Source organism: Podarcis raffonei, chromosome 9 (assembly GCF_027172205.1).
Source record: "Podarcis raffonei isolate rPodRaf1 chromosome 9, rPodRaf1.pri, whole genome shotgun sequence".
NCBI lineage: Eukaryota > Metazoa > Chordata > Lepidosauria > Squamata > Lacertidae > Podarcis > Podarcis raffonei.
This window is the reverse complement of record NC_070610.1, coordinates 8237692-8256994: the sequence shown is the minus strand read 5'-3', so window position 1 is coordinate 8256994 and position 19303 is coordinate 8237692. Positions and strand designations below refer to the sequence as shown.

The 19303-nt window shown below is 43.0% G+C and overlaps 1 protein-coding gene across 6 annotated transcripts in view; it reads left to right on the top strand.

Annotated features, from left to right (window-relative positions):
• PROM1 (prominin 1) overlaps positions 1-19303 on the top strand; it is a 121828-nt gene that overhangs the window by 51046 nt on the left and 51479 nt on the right. For 5 of the 6 annotated variants that reach the window (XM_053402728.1, XM_053402724.1, XM_053402726.1 and 2 more), the window contains exons 4-5: positions 1282-1340; positions 16949-17012. In XM_053402728.1, the coding sequence (XP_053258703.1) occupies positions 1282-1340; positions 16949-17012 (123 nt within the window). Of the gene's footprint in view, positions 1-1281; positions 1341-5192; positions 5220-9718; positions 9925-14921; positions 15043-16948; positions 17013-19303 lie in introns of all 6 variants that reach the window. The other variant, XM_053402729.1, reaches the window with a different exon arrangement.

The window sequence follows — 19303 nt, the reverse complement described above, 5'->3', positions numbered from 1 at the left end:
TTCATGGTCCTATTCTTCCTTTCTTTTTTGAGTTGCCATGCTAACAGTTAACCCGGTTTATTAGCAAGTTCAAAAAAATTCTGTTTCATTAATTCACTGTATTTTTCGCTCCATAAGACGCACCTTTTTCCTCCCAAAAAGTAAGGGGAAATGTCTGTGCGTCTTATGGATCGAATGTGTGGTCGATCGCTGGCTCCCTTTCCGGCCCCGCCCCCTTGCCCAGGCCTCCATCGTTGAATGTTCTGCAGATGGAGGCTGTTTGTTTCCCCAGCAACATGTGACTGGCTGATTAGATTATCTGTCTGGAAACTGTAGAAATGGCTCCCTTTCCTAAAGAAGCTGCAGAACTGTGAGCTGACCCCCCAAAAACGGGGCTTTCCCCCTTTCCTCCTCTAAAAACTAGGTGCATCTTATGGTCAGGTGCGTCTTATGGAGCGAAAAATACGGCACTTTTCATTTCAATCTCTTGATTAGCTGACATTGAAAATTGTGCTTGCAATAGCTAAAGAGCTATTAATGCCACCAACAACGATAAAAGTTGGGCTGAATCTTTGTACTAGCCAAATTGCAGGGATTACTTTTGGATCAGTTGTGATGGGTATGAACTTAGTTGATTCTTCAGGTTAGTCAGCATCTAGTCGCTTAGACCTGGCCTACATATGTGACAAAATGAGCTGGTAAAATCCTGAAGTGAAGTGTACTATTCCAGATGTCAGGAGCTTATCACATTTTTGCATGCTCTGCAAGTAACAAAATAGAAACTGGCATAACAGGGAGTGAGTTGAGCCACAGCTTATCTCCGTGATATTTTAATTCTTTCTTCCAGTGTATGTGTGTGTACCTTGGGCCAGTCACTATCTCTTAGCATAACCTATAAATGGAATAAATAAATAATAAATAAATAATGCCTATCTATATATTTCAGAAATACAACACTCATCTCTATGGTCTGAGTGGTACAGTCCACTCTAGCACTTCATTTTCTGCTTTAAATAGGGAGTTTCTCTAGAAAGACCTCCTCCCAAATTTCGACAAAGTCCGACTGATAAAGGCTGGGTAACACGTCCCATAAAATGCTTAGCTTTGACCTCTAAACATTTTAGCAAAATTTATTTCCCTATGTCTCCAAGTGTAAAACTGCATATGTAAACAAAGACTCTTGTATTTCATCAATAATCACCAATGATATTTGATCAGCATATTTTGTTTGAATGGTTTTTTAATTTACAAAAATCTTGAGTTTATACTCTAAAATTTGGAAGTGTTCTTGCTTTTTTTCAGATCTTATAAAAAAACTAGCACAGCAGTCGTTTGGCAAAAACCCTGGTGATTATCAAAAGGTAACTTTCACGTGTATTTATTATGGTTTGCATATGACTGTGTGCCTGTATTTGTGGAGCTGATTTTTTTAACAACAACAACAACAGAGCACAGTATGTTAACTTTGCCACATCTGCTTCTTGTTTTTCTTTTAAATAGCAAGTTTCCAGATGCAAGTGTGTCAAAACTGCATGATAAGGTTTTCACAAATGTTTCATTTTGTTTAGCTTCTGCATCAAATATTTTCCAAGAAGATTTTGGGGGATATTTTTGATCAGTGTAAATAGAAACTCTTGCTTCCTTTGCATAGGGTTTTCTGTGACATTCCATTTGAATGGCTGATTAAGAAAGTGAAGAGTAAAGATTTTTAGGCAAACCGAAATATATGAACACATAATAATAATAATAATAATAATAATAATAATAATAATAATAATAAATTTTATTTATATCCCGCCCTCCCCAGCCGAAGCCGGGCTCAGGGCGGCTAACAACAATAAAACAATACAAAAGTACAACACAAACAACACTCTAAAATCATTCATTATAAAATTAATTAAATTCAAGCCACTGGCCACCATTGGGCCAGAGCTCCGCGAAGATTGCCGAGGAAGGGAGTCAGGCTGTGCCCTGGCCAAAGGCCTGGCGGAACAGCTCTGTCTTGCAGGCCCTGCGGAAAGATGTCAAGTCCCGCAGGGCCCTAGTCTCTTGTGACAGAGTGTTCCACCAGGTCGGAGCCACAGCCGAAAAAGCCCTGGCTCTAGTTGAGGCCAGCCTAACTTCTCTGTGGCCTGGGACCTTCAAGATGTTTTTATTTGAAGACCGTAAGTTTCTCTGTGGGGCATACCAGGAGAGGCGGTCCCGTAGGTACGAGGGTCCTAGGCCATATAGGGCTTTAAAGGTTAAAACCAGCACCTTAAACCTGATCCTGTACTCCACCGGGAGCCAGTGCAGTTGATATAGCACCAGATGAATGTGATCTCGCAGCGAAGACCCCGTAAGGAGTCTCGCTGCAGCATTCTGCACCCGCTGGAGTTTCTGGGTATTTCCCTTTGTAGCGTAGATTTTATTTATGTAGCCCATGTCTTCCAATTCTGGAGACTGGATCTTAAGCATCTGATATTGGTCCATATCTTGTTCCCCATTGCATTATCAACTCCAGAAGACACACACTACACACTGCACTCCCCATTTTAAAACAACTACTCCTTTTCAGGGAACATCTTCCAAGTAGGGGGGAGGGGTGTGTGCCATAGGCACAGGCAAAGATACGATGAACTTCACTGAATGGCTTTCAAACTGTATTTCTTGATTATACATTCAGGAAGGGTAGACGACTGTCTTTGAAAGACAGCTTGCCCACTACTTCCCATCTTTCCCTGTGATTACTGGCTACTGGGTGTGTTCCTGAGTCCATGCTCAGTTCATGAAGGGCGACACTGAGGTTCAAAGCTGGCTGTGCCCTCTAAAACCTATTCCTGCATCCTTTGCAATATGCAGGGTTGGAATGGAAGACTGCAGTGTTCCCTAAAGGTGGAAATTTTGAAAACCCACTGGCGTGAATTTATTTAAAAGATTAGTTGATTCTAACTTGGTGATTGGAATAAGTGCTGTGGGTTTATGCACCTCCTTCAGTTCCTGGTTTGTAGGCAGTCTTTAGCTAGCAAACCATTGTTCAATTTTGCCTTCGCAGCAAACTATGGTTATCTCACATGGCGGTAGGGAGGGGAGGTGCACACAGAGGTGCTTCTGATTGCCAAACCATGGTTTCTGATTGGCCAAACCATGGTTTCTGAACTGAACCACTCCTTTTACCTTTTCAAAGTGCTTGTTCCGGGTGAAAAGCTACCTGTAATTTTGGAAGCCCACAGCTGTGGATGTATTCACCCATTCTGACTAATCAGAACATAGTAATTATGACTGCAGAAAGGCATGGTCACGAGGAGTGGCTGCAGCTTGCAAACCTTTGAGGGCTTTTTTTGTTATTTTGGAAAGAATGAAACTCGAATTGTGTCATGCAAAACAAAGAGAGAAAATCACTTGATAAACTTAATAATGCTGGTTGGATCAATCACAGCATCATTCAGGTGTTCTTAACCATCAGTGTTGGAGTCAGTAAATCATAAGCTCCTTTTAAAAGTTTTGTAGGTAGGAAATAGTAATAGTTGTGATTCCTTCAGGTTGCCATATTTCAAAAAGTATAAACCAGGAGCTTCTTAAAAAACAAAAATGCAAAAAGAAAAGGTGAACTTTCAATTGACTTGCCAGGACAAAGCACCACCTTTTGGAAATCGCCACTGGACATCAATTCCACCTTTGAAATCCCGGTAATGTCCTTCTTTTGGCAGTCTATCTCCTGATGAACTCTTTGCTCAAATTGCATTGGGGTTTGTACAACTGGCCAGTAGCAAGCAGTGCAGTGGGACAGAGAGGCTTACCTGACCTCCAGGCAAATCAGTTGCTGCTGCTTACCATGCCATCAGGAACACCAGATTGGCCCTGCTGCTGTGTTTGCATCATGCTGACCACTGGCTTGCCGCTGCCTCTCCCAGTAAGCAGCAGTGGCTCACCTGCTTGAAAGTCAAGTAAGAATCTCTGTCCCATTACAGTGTATGCTACTGCAAATAGCTATAATATACTTGTCTCCTGTGTGGATTTGCTTTGTGGAAAAGAAACCATTATTGGAAGTTTCCCAATATCCAGGCTTGATACAGACTTCAGAAATTTGTAAAAGCCTGCATTAAATGATAAGTGAGCCTGTGAAGTCATTGAATTCTCCCTAGCTTGGATAAACAAATAGAGGAGGAAAGTTTGTCTCTTTTCTCCTTCTTTTTCTTTTTTCCTGATGCACTGGGTGTCAGTGCGGTGTGGTTTAAAACTCAAGGAATCACGGAAGAGCAACATCTCTCCTAGTGTCCAGGCTTTGTGCCACACTATTCCAGAGACAGAAGGGGACAGATCACCCTTTGTGCCTTCATCACTACCACCACGACTGGGAAGGGAAGGGGGAGATTTTCCCAAGCCAGACAATAGGGTCAAACACAAAAGATGCCCTTGATAAAGAGTGACTTTCTCAGAACATCAAGACCTGTGCACATGTGCTCTTGTGTGTGTGTAGCATGCTGCTTGCACAGCTGAACATCACCCTCACTTCAAATTCTGACTCTTCCTTCTACTTAACACCTTAAATACTTAACACTACTTAACTACTTAAGGTGATTCCTTCCCTGGTTTGAGGCAAACAGCAGTTTGCTGCTCCATTTGCCCAGCTGCTTCCATTAAATACCACAGGGAACTCAATTCCCTAGATAAGGTTGTGCAGTTTTAAAGGTGGTAAACAACATCTCTTACCTACCATGTTTATTCAGAAGCAAGTCCTGTTGAATTCAGTGGGACCTTCTCCCAGATAAATGGGGTTAGGATTGCAGACTTAAGTGTAACATTCTCCAGGGTGTAAAAATAAATACATTCCACCACTTTTGTGATGGAAAACCAGTAGTCCAAACAGTAATAGAAATGAGTTGTTTTGTAGTGTTCAAGTCAGAGGAATTGGGAAGAAAATGCAAGCTATGCTGCATCTGGCCCTATTTGACAGAACACAAAGTGTAAATTGAATACAATTAAGTATGAAAATCCTAAACCATTTGATTTTGCAAAATTGGCAAGATGCCTCTGGAACTACACTGCATCATGGTTTTGTGTGTGAATACCTGATGTGCTAAACTTCTTACTGACCTTGTGCATTGTTTTTTTTACTTTGATGGGCATCATAAACATTATCTTTGGGTGCTTAATTTATTGCTCACCTGCATTCTTTTTGTGCATGCTGCCTCCGCATCATATATACTTTCCATCTGCCTTGACTTCCACAGCCAGAAAACGTTGTCCTCACCCTTCAGGTAAAACCTCTTATTTTTTCCAATGCACACTTTGTTTGGAAAAATATATATTCTCAACTAGGGTTGCCATATTTCAAAAAGTAAAATTCCTGACACCTGCAGGTGTTGAGCTTTTTCTAGGAGACCACCAAATTTTTTTTCGGGGGGACAAACCCAAATTGTTGAGCCTTTGGGGGGGAAACCTACCCCCCAATAGTGATTTTAAGCTTTTGGAACTGTTTCTGCTGCTTTTTCCATCGCGATGCCATACATCCTGGTTTTCCCAGACATTTCACCAATTCGGCAAAATTCCCCCCGACGCCATTTTTAGATCCGAAAAAAACTAGGACGTGTCAGGAATTTTCCTGACGTATGGCAAGCCTATCTTAACTAACCTCTTCTGATCATGGGTTCTAACATTTTAGGTGGAGTATTTTCAGAATCGTTAATTTGGTTAGTTGATATATTTCATTGTGGTTTTCGAAAGGAACCTAACATTCCCATTTCCCACTATCTAACAAAAACCCTTAACTCTCCTTGTTACTGTAATTAGGTCACTGGTATAAATGGCCATGTGCTGCAGTTGTTTGCACTTAGAGCTATTTTCATTGAGGAAATGGGGGAATCTGAAGCAGATTCACTGAGAGTAGAACTGGAGCGTGAGTAAATGTAGCTGGTGGGAAACTGGCTTGCAACGAGCCCTGGAGGAAGGTGTCCGACTGCTCTTCTCCCTCCCTGCTTGTAATAGGCTGCCACTCACAAATGTGTAATAGCCAAGTAATCTACAAAACAAAAACATTTTCCAAGTTGGTAGATGAAAGCGATTCACAGAATTTGTCACGAGGACAATGCACTGCCCAGCTAGCATCAAAAATCAAGGAAGGGTCTTCAGAACATGCAGGTCTCCTGCTAGACCAGGGGTCAGCAAACTTTTTCAGCAAGGGGCCGGTCCACTGTCTCTCAGATCTTGTGGGGGGCCGGACTATATTTTGAAAAATATATACTGTATGAACGAATTCCTATGCCCCACAAATAACCCAGAGGTGCATTTTAAATAAAAGCACACATTCTGCTCATGTAAAAACACGCTGATTCCTGGACCGTCCTTGGCCAGATTGAGAAGGCGATTGGACTGGATCCGGCCCCCGGGCCTTAGTTTGCCTACCCATGGTCTAGACCATAGCTGTCAACGTTTCCCTTTTTTAAAGGGAAATTCCCTTATTCCAAATAGGATTCCTCACAAGAAAAGGGAAAAGTTGACAGCTCTGGTCTAGACCAGCTTCAAGGTTTTCAGCTATGACCAGCCAGATGCTTCCACAAAGTCTACAAGTAGCATATGAAGGCATTGGCTTTCCCCTGCTCTTTCCTGCCCAGAAATGGAAGATCCTGAGTTTTGTTTCGTTCAAGGAAAAATAGGTATATAAAAAGGAGAATTCAGGAAAGTGTGGAAATATAGACTGTAAAGGGGCCCTTTAAAGTGAGTTTCAAAGCTTCCCTCTTCAAAGGTCAGATTGACGTGCTTCAGAATGTTGCACAGGCAGTAAAACTAGGCTTAGTTAGATTGGTGAAAAGTCCTAAATTATTAGTATAGGAACTCAAGAGTGGCTTGTGAGAGCCATGCAGTGTGAGCTTGGAGCAACCAGCTCAGACCTCCTCACATGCTGGGCTTGTCAGGTAGACTGAAGTTTGAAAAAATAGGCCTGATTGCCCATTTCCTCCCAAGGCCAGGGGAAGTGACCTCACTAAACCAGGCAGGACAGCTTACTCTATGGTATGAGCTCCTTCATGCATTATTTAGACGTAAGCATGTTGGTTATAAGAGGCTGGTTATCCCACAAATTGTATAGTGCTGTCATAGCTGACAGCAAACAATGTCTAGCCCCTTTCATAAAGCTACTAAGGCAGAGGTCACCATCACATCTTCCAGTTGCGAATTCTCCAGGCTAATTGCGTTGTGTGAAGTTTATTCTGCTCTGGTCAGACCTCATCTGGAGTACTGTGTCCAGTTCTGGGCACCACAGTTCAAGAAGGACACTGACAAACTGGAACGTGTCCAGAGGAGGGCAACCAAAATGGTCAAAGGCCTGGAAACGATGCCTTATGAGGAACGGCTAAGGGAGCTGGGCATGTTTAGCCTGGAGAAGAGGAGGCTAAGGGGTGATATGATAGCCATGTTCAAATATATAAAAGGATGTCACATAGAGGAGGGAGAAAGGTTGTTTTCTGCTGCTCCAGAGAAGCGGACACGGAGCAATGGATCCAAACTACAAGAAAGAAGATTCCACCTAAACATTAGGAAGAACTTCCTGACAGTAAGAGCTGTTCGACAGTGGAATTTGCTGCCAAGGAGTGTGGTGGAGTCTCCTTCTTTGGAGGTCTTTAAGCAGAGGCTTGACAACCATATGTCAGGAGTGCTCTGATGGTGTTTCCTGCTTGGCAGGGGGTTGGACTCGATGGCCCTTGTGGTCTCTTCCAACTCTATGATTCTATGATTCTATGATTCCCTTCTGACCTTAATATGAGTTTCTTCTGTGACCCCAGGTTCTTCCCAGGCGTTCTTATTTATGTGTGCAAGACGTGTACACCAGTTCTTGGCTTCAAGGCATCCCAGCTACCTTTCCTCATGGTTGCATTTCTATTTGTAGGGATATTTCCATTCCTAGTGCTTAAACTGCAGTACTCTTGAGTTCCTATTTCTGTCTCTTACTTGAAATCCCTTTATGCACTGCTGAGCTGTACTAGTGTGGCTCTTGCTACCTCTACAGTTGCTTTCATGCTGTTTTAGATTATTTCTAAAAGTGCTGATCTGGATCCTGTATTTTACATACCACATAAGCAGTGTACCTCTAAAGGCAGGTAAATGCCAAAGAACGAGCCATGTGGGTGGGTCCATTTACACCTGAACTGATGTGGGGGGAAACTGCAGAGGCAGCAACACCCATGCTGGCTTAAGTTTATGTTGAAGTACATTATTGCAATTGTGTGGAATGTCAGAAAACAGCCCAGAGTGGTTTCAGTTCTGCTCTGCAGCATTTTTCCTTTCTGGAGCTAATTTACCCTTAACATTTTGTTAATTAACTCCTCAATCACATGCGTGCATGTGGGCTTGCTTCAGAGGAAACAGGCTTGAAGGAGCAAGGGAATGTTCACAAGTATGAAATATACCAGCCCTATGTCTTGCATTGGGATGTGGGTGGCGCTGTGGGTTAAACCACAGAGCCTAGGACTTGCAGATCAGAAGGTCGGCGGTTCGAATCCCCGCAATGGAGTAGGCTCCCATTGCTCGGTCCCAGCTCCTGCCAACCTAGCAGTTCGAAAGCACGTCAAAGTGCAAGTAGATAAGGAAGGTAAGGCAGGAAGGTAAACGGCGTTTCCATGCGCTGCTCTGACTAAGCCAGAAGCGGCTTAGTCATGCTGGCCACATGACCCGGAAGCTGTACGCCGGCTCCCTCGGCCAGTAAAGCGAGATGAGCGCAGCAACCCCAGAGTCGGCCACAACTGGACCTAATAGTCAGGGGTCCCTTTACCTTTTTATGTCTTGCATTGGTCCTCATAACCTGGGGAGGGTTGCTGACTAAGATCACCAATGGTCAAGGATGGTGCCGTAGTGTGTCTTGCTACAACTAGAGGAAGCGGAATAAATTAGGCAAAATAAGAGAAGTTGTGTTAACTTGAGTAGAATCATAGAGTTGAAAGGGACCCAAGCATCATCTAGTCCAACACTCTGCGATGCAGGAATCTTAGCTAAAGCACCTGTGACAGATGGACATCCAACCTCCATTTAAAAACTTGCAAAACTCAGGGGGCTTTTTAGTGCAGAAAGCACATAGTCTTGTATCAGTCAAGAAAGCCTTTAGGCATGACTCCCTTTGAGAACTGTTGGTTTAATGTAGGATTTTCCAGACTGTGTCCCTTTTTGCAGCACTACAGTGTGCACTACAAGAACTCCTAACACAGGCGACTTTTCAAAGTGTATTTCGGGTGGGACGGAACGGGACACCTAGTGCAGCCGTGTCCTTCTTGGCCTCCAGATTGGAACTTCCAGCTCACTTCTTTCTTGGACTAACAAATGTATTGTTTTTATCATTTTCCAGAACAATGGGAAGGATTCTTCTTTGCAACTCCAGGATATCCGAGTTAATAATTTTCTAGTACCCCATGTTCCAGTTTGTACACTTGCAGCTCAAGGATGGGATTATGCTGCTGCTAGAGTTCTCCTGCCCCTCTCCTCGGTAGTGTGGGCTGCATCCAGAAATGTGCATCATTCATTCCTTGGGATGATGTCACTTCCTTTAGCTGAGGAAGCCGGATCAATACTGCACAGTGCCTCTCCAATTGGGCAAAAGTTGTACTTCCATCCAGCGTGCTGACTTAGTTAGTCAAGGCACCATTCAGCCCCTTTCATCGCACAATTCTTTTCCTCCAGCATGTAGTGTGAGTTTGGTTTTGAAACTATGTCTGTAATGTCAATCTCAGTTATAATATATCTGCTTTTGCTATTGTTTCTGTCCGCATTGCAGGCAGTTTACTATGAGATCGGTTTTATAGTCTCTGCTGCTCTGGGAGTGCTGTTTGTTCTGTTGCTGCCTCTGGTGGGGCTTTGCTTCTGCATGTGCCGTTGCTGTGAGAACTGTGGTGGGGAAATGCACCAAAGACAGAAGAAAAATGCGGACTGTCAGAGGGGCTGCTTTGCTACAGTACTTTTCGTTGCCGCTTTAATCATCAGGCAAGTATAGCCAGGCTGCTCACAGTGTGAATTTTGCTTTGCCATGTAAGCAAGGTGGGTTAAGTCTGGTTTATTATTTATGGAGTTTTTATTGGGCTGGGAATAATGTGCGCAAGTTTAAGGGAGATAAAAGTCACTAATTAAAAGGGAGCCACTCTGTTTGATACCCACAGGCTGACTGCATAACTATACTGAAAGATCTGGAGCCAAGCTACAGGATCAGCAGGCCCATCGGATGTGTTTAGTTGTTAGAATGTACCACTTTGTACTAATGATAGTTGAGGATATAGAATATTGTTACAAAAGCCATCCCCCACTCTCTGCCAGATTCCAGGGGGTTCCAGGCACTCACCCAGGGTCTGTGTTCCTTTGGAGAACTGAGACACGGCAGAGACTGCCATGCTTTAAGAAATATGGTTTATTCACCTGTTTACACCTTCAGTCTGCATGGAGGGAATTCAGATCTTACAGCATGGTCATTTCAAAAGGAGCTTGTCTCCCACAGCAGTGAAGCCCTGGAGTCCAAGCCATCTTGGAGTCCCAGCGAGCCTTCAGCCAGCCTGCCCAAGATGGATCCCATTCTTTCTTCTTCCCGGAACACCTTACTGAAAAACTCCCTTTTCCTGTCATCTCACACCCAGTTACCCTGGCCCCATCAGTCTCCCCAGGCCAAAGGATTCTTCTCAGATGGCCCATCAACAAGATTTGCTCTTCAGGAGTCCAGCCAGACTGGTTTGCATAAGTCAGCCCTGGGATTCCTTGTCTGACACAGCTCTGGAGTTTGTACTTTCATCCATATCCCAATTAATCAAAATCCTACAATTTATTAATTTCCAGGGTTTAGTGGGGTCCCCCTCAAATCTATCTTTTAATGCATTCCCACTCTGCAATAGCAAAACTAGCATTGCCAAGGAAAAGGTTCTAGGATAGCTAATGTTGTTTATGTAGGATTTGAATGTGAGGAGACGGTAATTCAGTCAGTCCCACAGGTGAAGCCTACAGTGGTACAATACAGAAGAGAATAACATCATGTGAGACTGCTGACCATACAGCTTCTCTCTATGATTATTGTTCTGGAACTGAGCGCGCAAGGCCTTTGCCATTTTTTAAAATAAGAACTGCCTGTGCTAGCTTTTTCACTGCAAAATCAATGTCTCATACCTGCATCAATTTTAATTTTGTATGTCATAGCTTTCTTGAACAAAAGGCTGCTTCTGTTTTCATTCTGAATGTATCCGTTTTGTTGCTGAGGATGGGCAATGCGAAACTTGATCCTGCTTTTTCTTTATGAGCTAGAAGCGGTCAGAACCCCTGGCCCCTTCATGACTAGACTGTACTCTCTAACATAACAAAACATGTTTCCCAGTGTGGGCAACACAGCCTAACTTAGCAATATATAGTGCTTTATGGTTGATGGAGCTGAATCAGGATTCCAGAATTAAACCCTGGTTTGAACTTTCAGTCACCTTGAGTCATGTGGGCAGAAAGTAGATTGTTGTCCACAGGTGACCCACAGGCCATATTATGTTGGTTCACCTAGCAACCTGTTCAGTGCTGGACTTAACGTGATGAACCAAACTGTTTACCAGTTTTTGGGTAATGGTCTTAACTCATTTCTGAGCCAGTCCAATAGGAACCAAGGACAGCCTGTCTGTCTCTAACGGAAATGAGCATCTCTGCTCATTTTGTCTCTTAAACACAATTGATTCTCATTAACCTCTGTGAGCTACCTCTGTCCAGGGCTACAGTTGGGAACATTCCTAAAATGTCCTCTGTTCTTGTCCTTTTGTTCACCAGAGTTTTGGAAACAGATATCAAGGGTTATGCACGTATATGCACACAATCCTCAACATTTTGTCTAATTGTAGCTCTTTGTTTTCACCTAAAAGAAGCAAGTGGTTTCCATTATCTTGTATGGAAGAGAATAAAGGGTACATTTGTGGTTGCACAGACCCATGGAAGGGGGTCTTTCCAGTTGTAGCCCCATAGTCTGCTGTCTTTGAGTGAGTAAAGACACACGTAGGAGCCTTTGGCTTCTGGTGGAAGGGAACCAGAACCCTTGAACATTAAGCAGGCTTATTGAAAATATTTTGTTCCACAAGGGCAGTTGTTGCCAGAAAAGAGGCTTCTGGGTATGTCTTTTCTTCTCAGTCCTGCCCTTGTGCTGATTGTGGGAATGTTCAGGATGTCAGGAGAGGATATATTATTTATTAATATCCTTCCTAACTTGCACTAGCAAGTTCCTTTCTGTAGCAGATTTACATTCCCCTTCTTACATGCACAGCAGATAGCTGGTTGCAGGCTCGTGTGAGCCTCTCACTATTGTACAATTCAATCTGTCTCAGATTGAATTGTACATTCCTGGTAAATTCCCTTGAATCCCTCTTAAAAGAATAAAGACACCACAATCTTATTCAAAGTCCATAAAAGAAGTTTACTCACATCAGCTCACAGTTGGATTCCTGAAGGCAGACTTAGTTACAAATATGTATGTGTGGATCTACCTCATATGGGGGAATAATGCCAGTGCTTCTGCTAGCTGAGAGCTAGCAGAGCAGTCCTAGCTAAAAGCTGGTCAAACGAAGAAAGAAGTCAAAAAAGAGGGAAGTGTGCTGCGTGACTCGGCCTTTTGTAACCTGGACAGGTAAGGTCACGCCCACTTTCTATCACATGCAAAAGGAAGGATGCTCCCCCCAGGAGGAACAGAAGATTTCGACTGGCTGGACCAAACATGTTTTCTCTAGCATTACAAGGAATATTGTACTTGACTTCCTCTCATGGATCACATCCCACACCGATTTGGGGCAGAGGCAGGATTTCTGTCTCTCTCCACCCCCCCACCCCCCCAGTAATTGGCACTTGGGTCGCCATACCAAAGTATGTGCGCCCACCACCTCTTTGCTGAACATGTACTGTATATGGAAACATTTTATATATTTAATGAAATCTTGTGCTTGTGCATGGGCCAGTTGGCTTCTCAAAGTGCGATGGGAAAGCAAGGTCTAGTCATCTCTTTATTAAGGAATGTTAAGCTAAAGTTTGTTTTTCATATCACCAAACATGAAGGAGAACTCGGTTTAATAGTCTTCATAAATGTGATCAGTGGGGTGACTGGTTTTCCTCGTTTTCCCCACTCTGTTGGAGAGGCTCAAAATGAGAAATTATCAAAGTTTTGCAAACAGAAAACCTTCATGGTGCATTGAGCTACTGACCTTTTTGTAGTGTGAGCACAAAGACCGAAACAATCACCTCCAAAGAACATAGTTGTTACTGTAATTCTAGCCATGTGAATTGGAAATACACTTTTCATCTGACTGTCCATTGTGAAATGTTTTCCTTTTTAGAGGCAGCCAAGAATAGATAATAACCCCCAGTACAGACTGTGCAGGCAGCGAAACTGGAAAGCATTGCTTACCCTTGTAGGTGTCCAGTTCTGTGCCCAAGTCTCTGCCTTCTGCCAAATCATCTTGAGATAGTGGCATCTGCAGAGCACAGCCCCACATAAGAGTCTTTGCTGAATCTTACCAAAGTCTATCTATTGCGCCATCATTTCCAACTGTTAGAAGCCCACAAGTTGGATAGGAGGTTACATGAAACATTGTGAGGCAGGTCTAAGCAGCTGATGTCACACAAGCCAATTGGACAGCTTTAAAAAAAATAAAATCCTGGGCCAATCCATGTGCTTTAGTTCATAGCAAGTTGTACCCTGTTAGATTCAAAGTACTGTATTTTTCACTCTATAGGATGCACTTTTCCCCCTCCAAAAATGAAGGGGAAATGTGTGTGCGTCCTATGGAGCGAATGCAGCGCCGACCCCTCTCGCTCCCCAGGCTTCAGGAAGCTATCCGCAAGCCTTGGGAGATTGGCGGGAACTCCCGCCGGGCTCCCAAGGCTTGCGGATAGCAGCCTGTTCTGGGGGCTGGGGTCGAGGGAAGCTCGGGCTTCCCCTGCCCCAGCCCCGTGCCGGGGAAAAAATAATAATTTCCCCCCTTTATTTCACCCCCCCAAAACTAGGTGCGCCCTCTGGGCCGATGCGCCCTATAGAGCGAAAAATACGGTACATATGAGAAGCTACGAAATCATGTCAAGGCTTTTTCCAGAGGTGACTTCCTCTTGCAACTCTAGATCAGAACGCAAGAGATGTCTTCATCCCCATCCTGCCAGGCTATATCAGAGAGAGGGATAAGCTGTTCATTTCTTATACCCCTTGACCTATGGACACAATTTCTCCTTTCACCTGAAGATGGGAGGAATCGTCGTGATTAAAAATAAATGGGTTGAGTTGACCTAAGGACGCAGGCTTCTCTGCTATTCTGTACCTTGAGAGCCTACAAAGGAATTATTAAGCTGAATTTGTGGACCACTACAAGTCCATATTTTAAGTCCCTGTGTCCTTAAAAAAAAGCGGATAGCAAATAATCGAACATTTTCCACTAATTTTGTTGCTGTTTATGTATAGCTCTCAAGCTTTCCATTTGAGCGAATGCTTTAGTGTGTGCCCAGATTGTGACAAAATACATCACGGAAAACAATTTTGCAAAATCTGGTTGAATATATCTGGATATGTGCATGTTGAGCCCATGTTGTGACAGACCCATTGAGAAGTGGCAGTTCATGTTGACTTAGCACAATGAGAGCTGTTACGAGAATCATGGCAACTTCCCAGTTGTCTTAACATCCTCTTTTAGTTTGCTAGTCTTTAGCCTATGCATTCTTGGGAACAGGAAATATAGACATATGTCTGACAAGTTGAAGTTAAAACTATTCTGGTTAAATAATTGGCACAAATGTCCAGTTAACTCTGTCCCAGCTACTTCTCTGACACCACATAATGGTTAACAATGGATTGTGTTTTGGAAGTTTGAATGCGCATTTTTATGTTCTTCATCAGATATTGTTCTTTTTGTAGATGTTAATAGTTTTACTCTGATTTGAAACTAGAACTATTTGGTGACAGTAAAGTAAAATCTTTGCTTTCCCTCCCCTTCTACACATAGTATTGGTGTCCTTTTTGCTTATGCTGCTAATCAGCACCTCACAAGTCAAGTCAGAGGAGCAAGGAAGCTGGTGAACAGTAATTTCAAAGACCTGAGGATTTTCCTGAATGAGACACCTGGGGTAAAGTGATACTTTCTTCGTTATAGCAATTAAGAAAGAAAGTGGGCACAGCAGTAATGCACATAGCAAAATTGCAGATTTCAGACATTATATCAAACAGTGGCTTGTGCTCATGGTATGGTAGAACCCAAGCCACCATGAGTCGGTTTGCAAGTAACACCAAACCAAACAATTCCTTAGTGTGACTGTGCAAATGTATGGGCTCCCAGAAATGAACGTGTTTGTTTTTCTCCCCCGCCTGGTTCGGCTGCTAGTGCTCTTTTGTGAGCCAAGTCATGGTTTGGCTTAGTGTTCTGTCCAAGAACAAACCTCATTTTTGTTCCCTATCCAAGAACAAACCTTATTTTTGACAGAGGGCCTTCTCGGTAGTGGCACCCACCCTGTGGAACACCCTCCCTTCAGATGTGAAGGAAATAAGCAGCTATCCTATCTTTAAAAGACATCTGAAGGCAGCCCTGTTCAGGGAATTTTTTAATATTTAATGCTGTACTGTTTTTAACACTTGATTGGGAGCCGCCCAGAGTGGCTGGGGAAACTCAGCCAGATGGGTGGGGTATAAAATAATAATAATAATAATAATAATAATAATAATAATAATAATAATAATAATAAATTATTATTATTATTATTATTATTATTATTATTATTATTATTATTTACAACTCGCAAAAGGGCCTGGGGGGAATGTGTGGGTTGACTCCACCCTCCTGATGCTGCTTCACACACTGACAGCACCCCCAAGCCAACACGTGATTGGCTGAGTCAGAAAGGAGTACCACTTCGTTCCAACATGAGGATGGGAGCCTGACCAGTCCTTCACAGAATGAAGGTCACCCTCCTTCAGACAGAGCTTGGGACCATTTCTGGTGTCCACAGCATCATCAAAGGGATTGAGTTCACCCTACACATTCCAGAGGAATCTTTGCCAGCAAACACCAGATGCAGAAAAAAGATCAAGCTTTTATTTACCTTTCTAAAAGATTGCATATGCCTGTGGCAACTGGAAAACCAATACAGCTTGTTTTGGTGTGGTGTACATATGTTGGACATAGCTGTCAACCGTCCCTTATTTGGCAGGAAAGTCCCTTATCCCAGCGCTCTGTCCCGCTGCTGTCCCTTATTGATGATGTCCCTTAAATTTCCCGGGTTTCAAAGGAAGCAGCTCCCTGCCGGCCAGGGAGGAGGGAGGCTCCAACTGTGTTGCTTGGCTGCATTGCTCACCCAATAAGGAGTCTAAGAACGACTGGGGGGTGGAGCTTGCATGCCTTGTGCCGATCAAATCAGCCGCATTGCCTGGGGACTTGCCTTTGCTCAGCGCTTCCCAGCGGAGAGGTGATGTTGGTTTTCCTTGCTGCATCCCCTTTGCTGGGTTACTGTGCTGTGAGAACCACCGCTTGAGGCTTCGTTTCCCTGCTGGCTGGGCTTTCTGCCTTTGGCTCGGAGGGGCTCAGAAGCCGAACATACCTGTGCTCCGAAAATCCCTTATTTTGGCTGCTGATCCCTTATTTTCGAGGCTGCTGGTCCCTTATTTTCAAATCTGTAAGTTGACAGCTATAATGTTGGATAGAACTATATTGTTAATTGAAGCTTACTGTATAAAGCAGTTATTCTTGGATGTGTTTTAGGTTGCAGAATTCATTTCCAAGATCAGACTGGTTGTTGTGGGGGACAACATTTTTATAGAAGCCAAACTTATAGTTGTGCTTGATTTCTTGCCGCCTCTTCAGGTGTTCAGAAAGCCACTCAACAGAATAATCAAGGCTGTCTAATTAGTACATACATTAGAGAACACCTTGTCCCAAAATGGAATAAACTGTAGAAAGGAGCTTGCTGCTGATATGTATTGGGGTGTTCTTCTATATGTATAAAAAGTAACATTTAAACTATTAATTATTTTATCTTGCAGCAAATTGACTATTTGGTGAGTCAGTATGACACTACCAAGAAGAAAGCACTTTCTGACCTTAATAGTAAGTATAATCAACAGCATTTCATTGGAGTACATAAAACTTTCCTTAGGGAAACCACTGTTCTCTCAATCTCAGCTCCCCTACATGAAATTTGGAAACATTACAGCTGAAATACATCATATAAATTCTAAATACAATTTATAATAACCAAGAAAATACTGAAGTATTAAAATAGCAGGTTTATGTGTTAACAGAATGAACCTAGGTTATTACCAAGATCTGAAACAAACTTGTGGTTGTAAGTGGATTATATTGAACACCAAGAAAAATTATTTGGGTAATATCCAGCGAAGTTAGCTGGAGTAAACCCATTGAAAATACATTGGATGTAAAGTTACTTGAGTCCATTGATTCCTGTCAGTCTATTCTGCCTATGACTAACATTGAATATCACCCTTTATAATGAAACAACATTAGCATTGCTTTGCTCCAGTCGTTCTCAGTTTCAGCTGGAAAAGTAAATTCTTATCTGCTTTTTAAAGAAGGGATTCTGTGTGTGTTCCTTAGGGAATTCTCTAGCACAGCATGAAAGTCATACCTGAGCTCTTGGAATGGAGCGTATGCATGGATATTTTTCATGCGAGATAACAAGCAGAAGAGAACCACTAGCTACTGTAATTTTTATCATTTATTAGAATTTAGAATGCAAAACCTTGCCATTTTATATAAGCATCTTCAAGGTGACTTGCAAGCATTTTTTAAAAAAACTATTAAAATAAACAACAATAAAACCGTTGGGATAAAAGCAGCAAAAACTGCTAGAAACTAGTAAAGAGATTTTTGAAACCACTAAAAGCACAGGGAGGGAGTTTGGGTTATACACCATGGACAAGAGCCTCATAGTTTGCATCCACATTGCAGGATAAAACAGTGGTTCTCCAAATAAAGGCATTATTCCCTAAAGTGGAGCATGCAGTTGCCGGAGGAGAAATGAGATCTCCCCCAAATTTCAAGGTGGCAAAGACTTCAGGACAGGGAGGAGGCATCTGTCTTTATTCCTTTTGATCTTCATGATCAAACCTAAAAAATAGGGTGACCATGAGCAACTGAACTGCCATGCTTCAATAAACATGAGGTCTGTTCATACAGTTTCTCTTTAGAGCAAAGGCTCTTTTGGACATAACACTAAAAGGAAAATTTGTCTTTGCAACCTACTGTTGCTTTAAGGTCCTAATGATGGGAGTACTGGCAGTTGGTGTATTCTAGGTGGGTCATTTTAGCTTAGGAAGTCTCTTCAGAAAGAGGAGGAAGAAATGCTTTTCAATGATTTCTATCTCAAAAAGCATGAGGACAATACTTCTGTTGTTTAGTCGTTCAGTCGTGTCCAACTCTTCGTGACCCCATGGACCAGAGCACACCAGGCACTCCTGTCTTCCACTGCCTCCCGCAGTTTGGTCAAACTCATGCCGGTAGCTTCGACAACACTGTCCAACCATCTTGTCCTCTGTCCTCCCCTTCTCCTTGTGCCCTCCATCTTTCCCAGCATCAGGGTCTTTTCCAGGGAGTCTTCTCTTCTCATGAGGTGGCCAAAGTACCAGAGCCTCAGCTTCAGGATCTGTCCTTCCAGTGAGCACTCAGGGCTGATTTCCTTCAGAATGGAGAGGTTTGATCTTCTTGCAGTCCATGGGACTCTCAAGAGTCTCCTCCAGCACCAGAATTCACAAGCATCAATTCTTCGGCAATCAGCCTTCTTTATGGTCCAGCTCTCACTTAGACGATATTAAGGCAACCAATACTCAATTGTCCTTCAGCTGCAAATTGTGTCATGGTTGCAAATAGCACTGCAACTTTTAAATCCGGTGCAATCAAATGACAGCGCTCTTCCTGCTTCCAGTTTTCATTCTTGAATTTTTATTCAAGAATAAAAGATATAAAAGGGGATATAAAAGACACCAGCTCTATGCAGTGTAAAATGTGCTAGTCCAGTCCACTAGCATTTAATCATTGCATGCCATGTTGGTGATGCCTGTGGCGATCACACAGGGTCCCCGGACGTTTCACCGTCTATTGATCCCTGTGCCACCACTTGATTTCTCGCTGCCACCACCCAGGCCCTACCTGGTACAATACTGAGTCCAGTCAGGGTTAAATTGGAACATAAACTTTTGTTTATTTATTGCAGTTTAACAAGCCTGTGGTTTCATAAACAGTATCAGTCAATTACATTCATGGGGTGCCTATCAAGACCTATAACTTCCTCTACCTGCTCTCACTCACTAAACCACCTCTCAGATATTTACTTGTCTGCCTAGCCCCTAACTGTTCCTGACTCAGCCTATTTCACCACACTA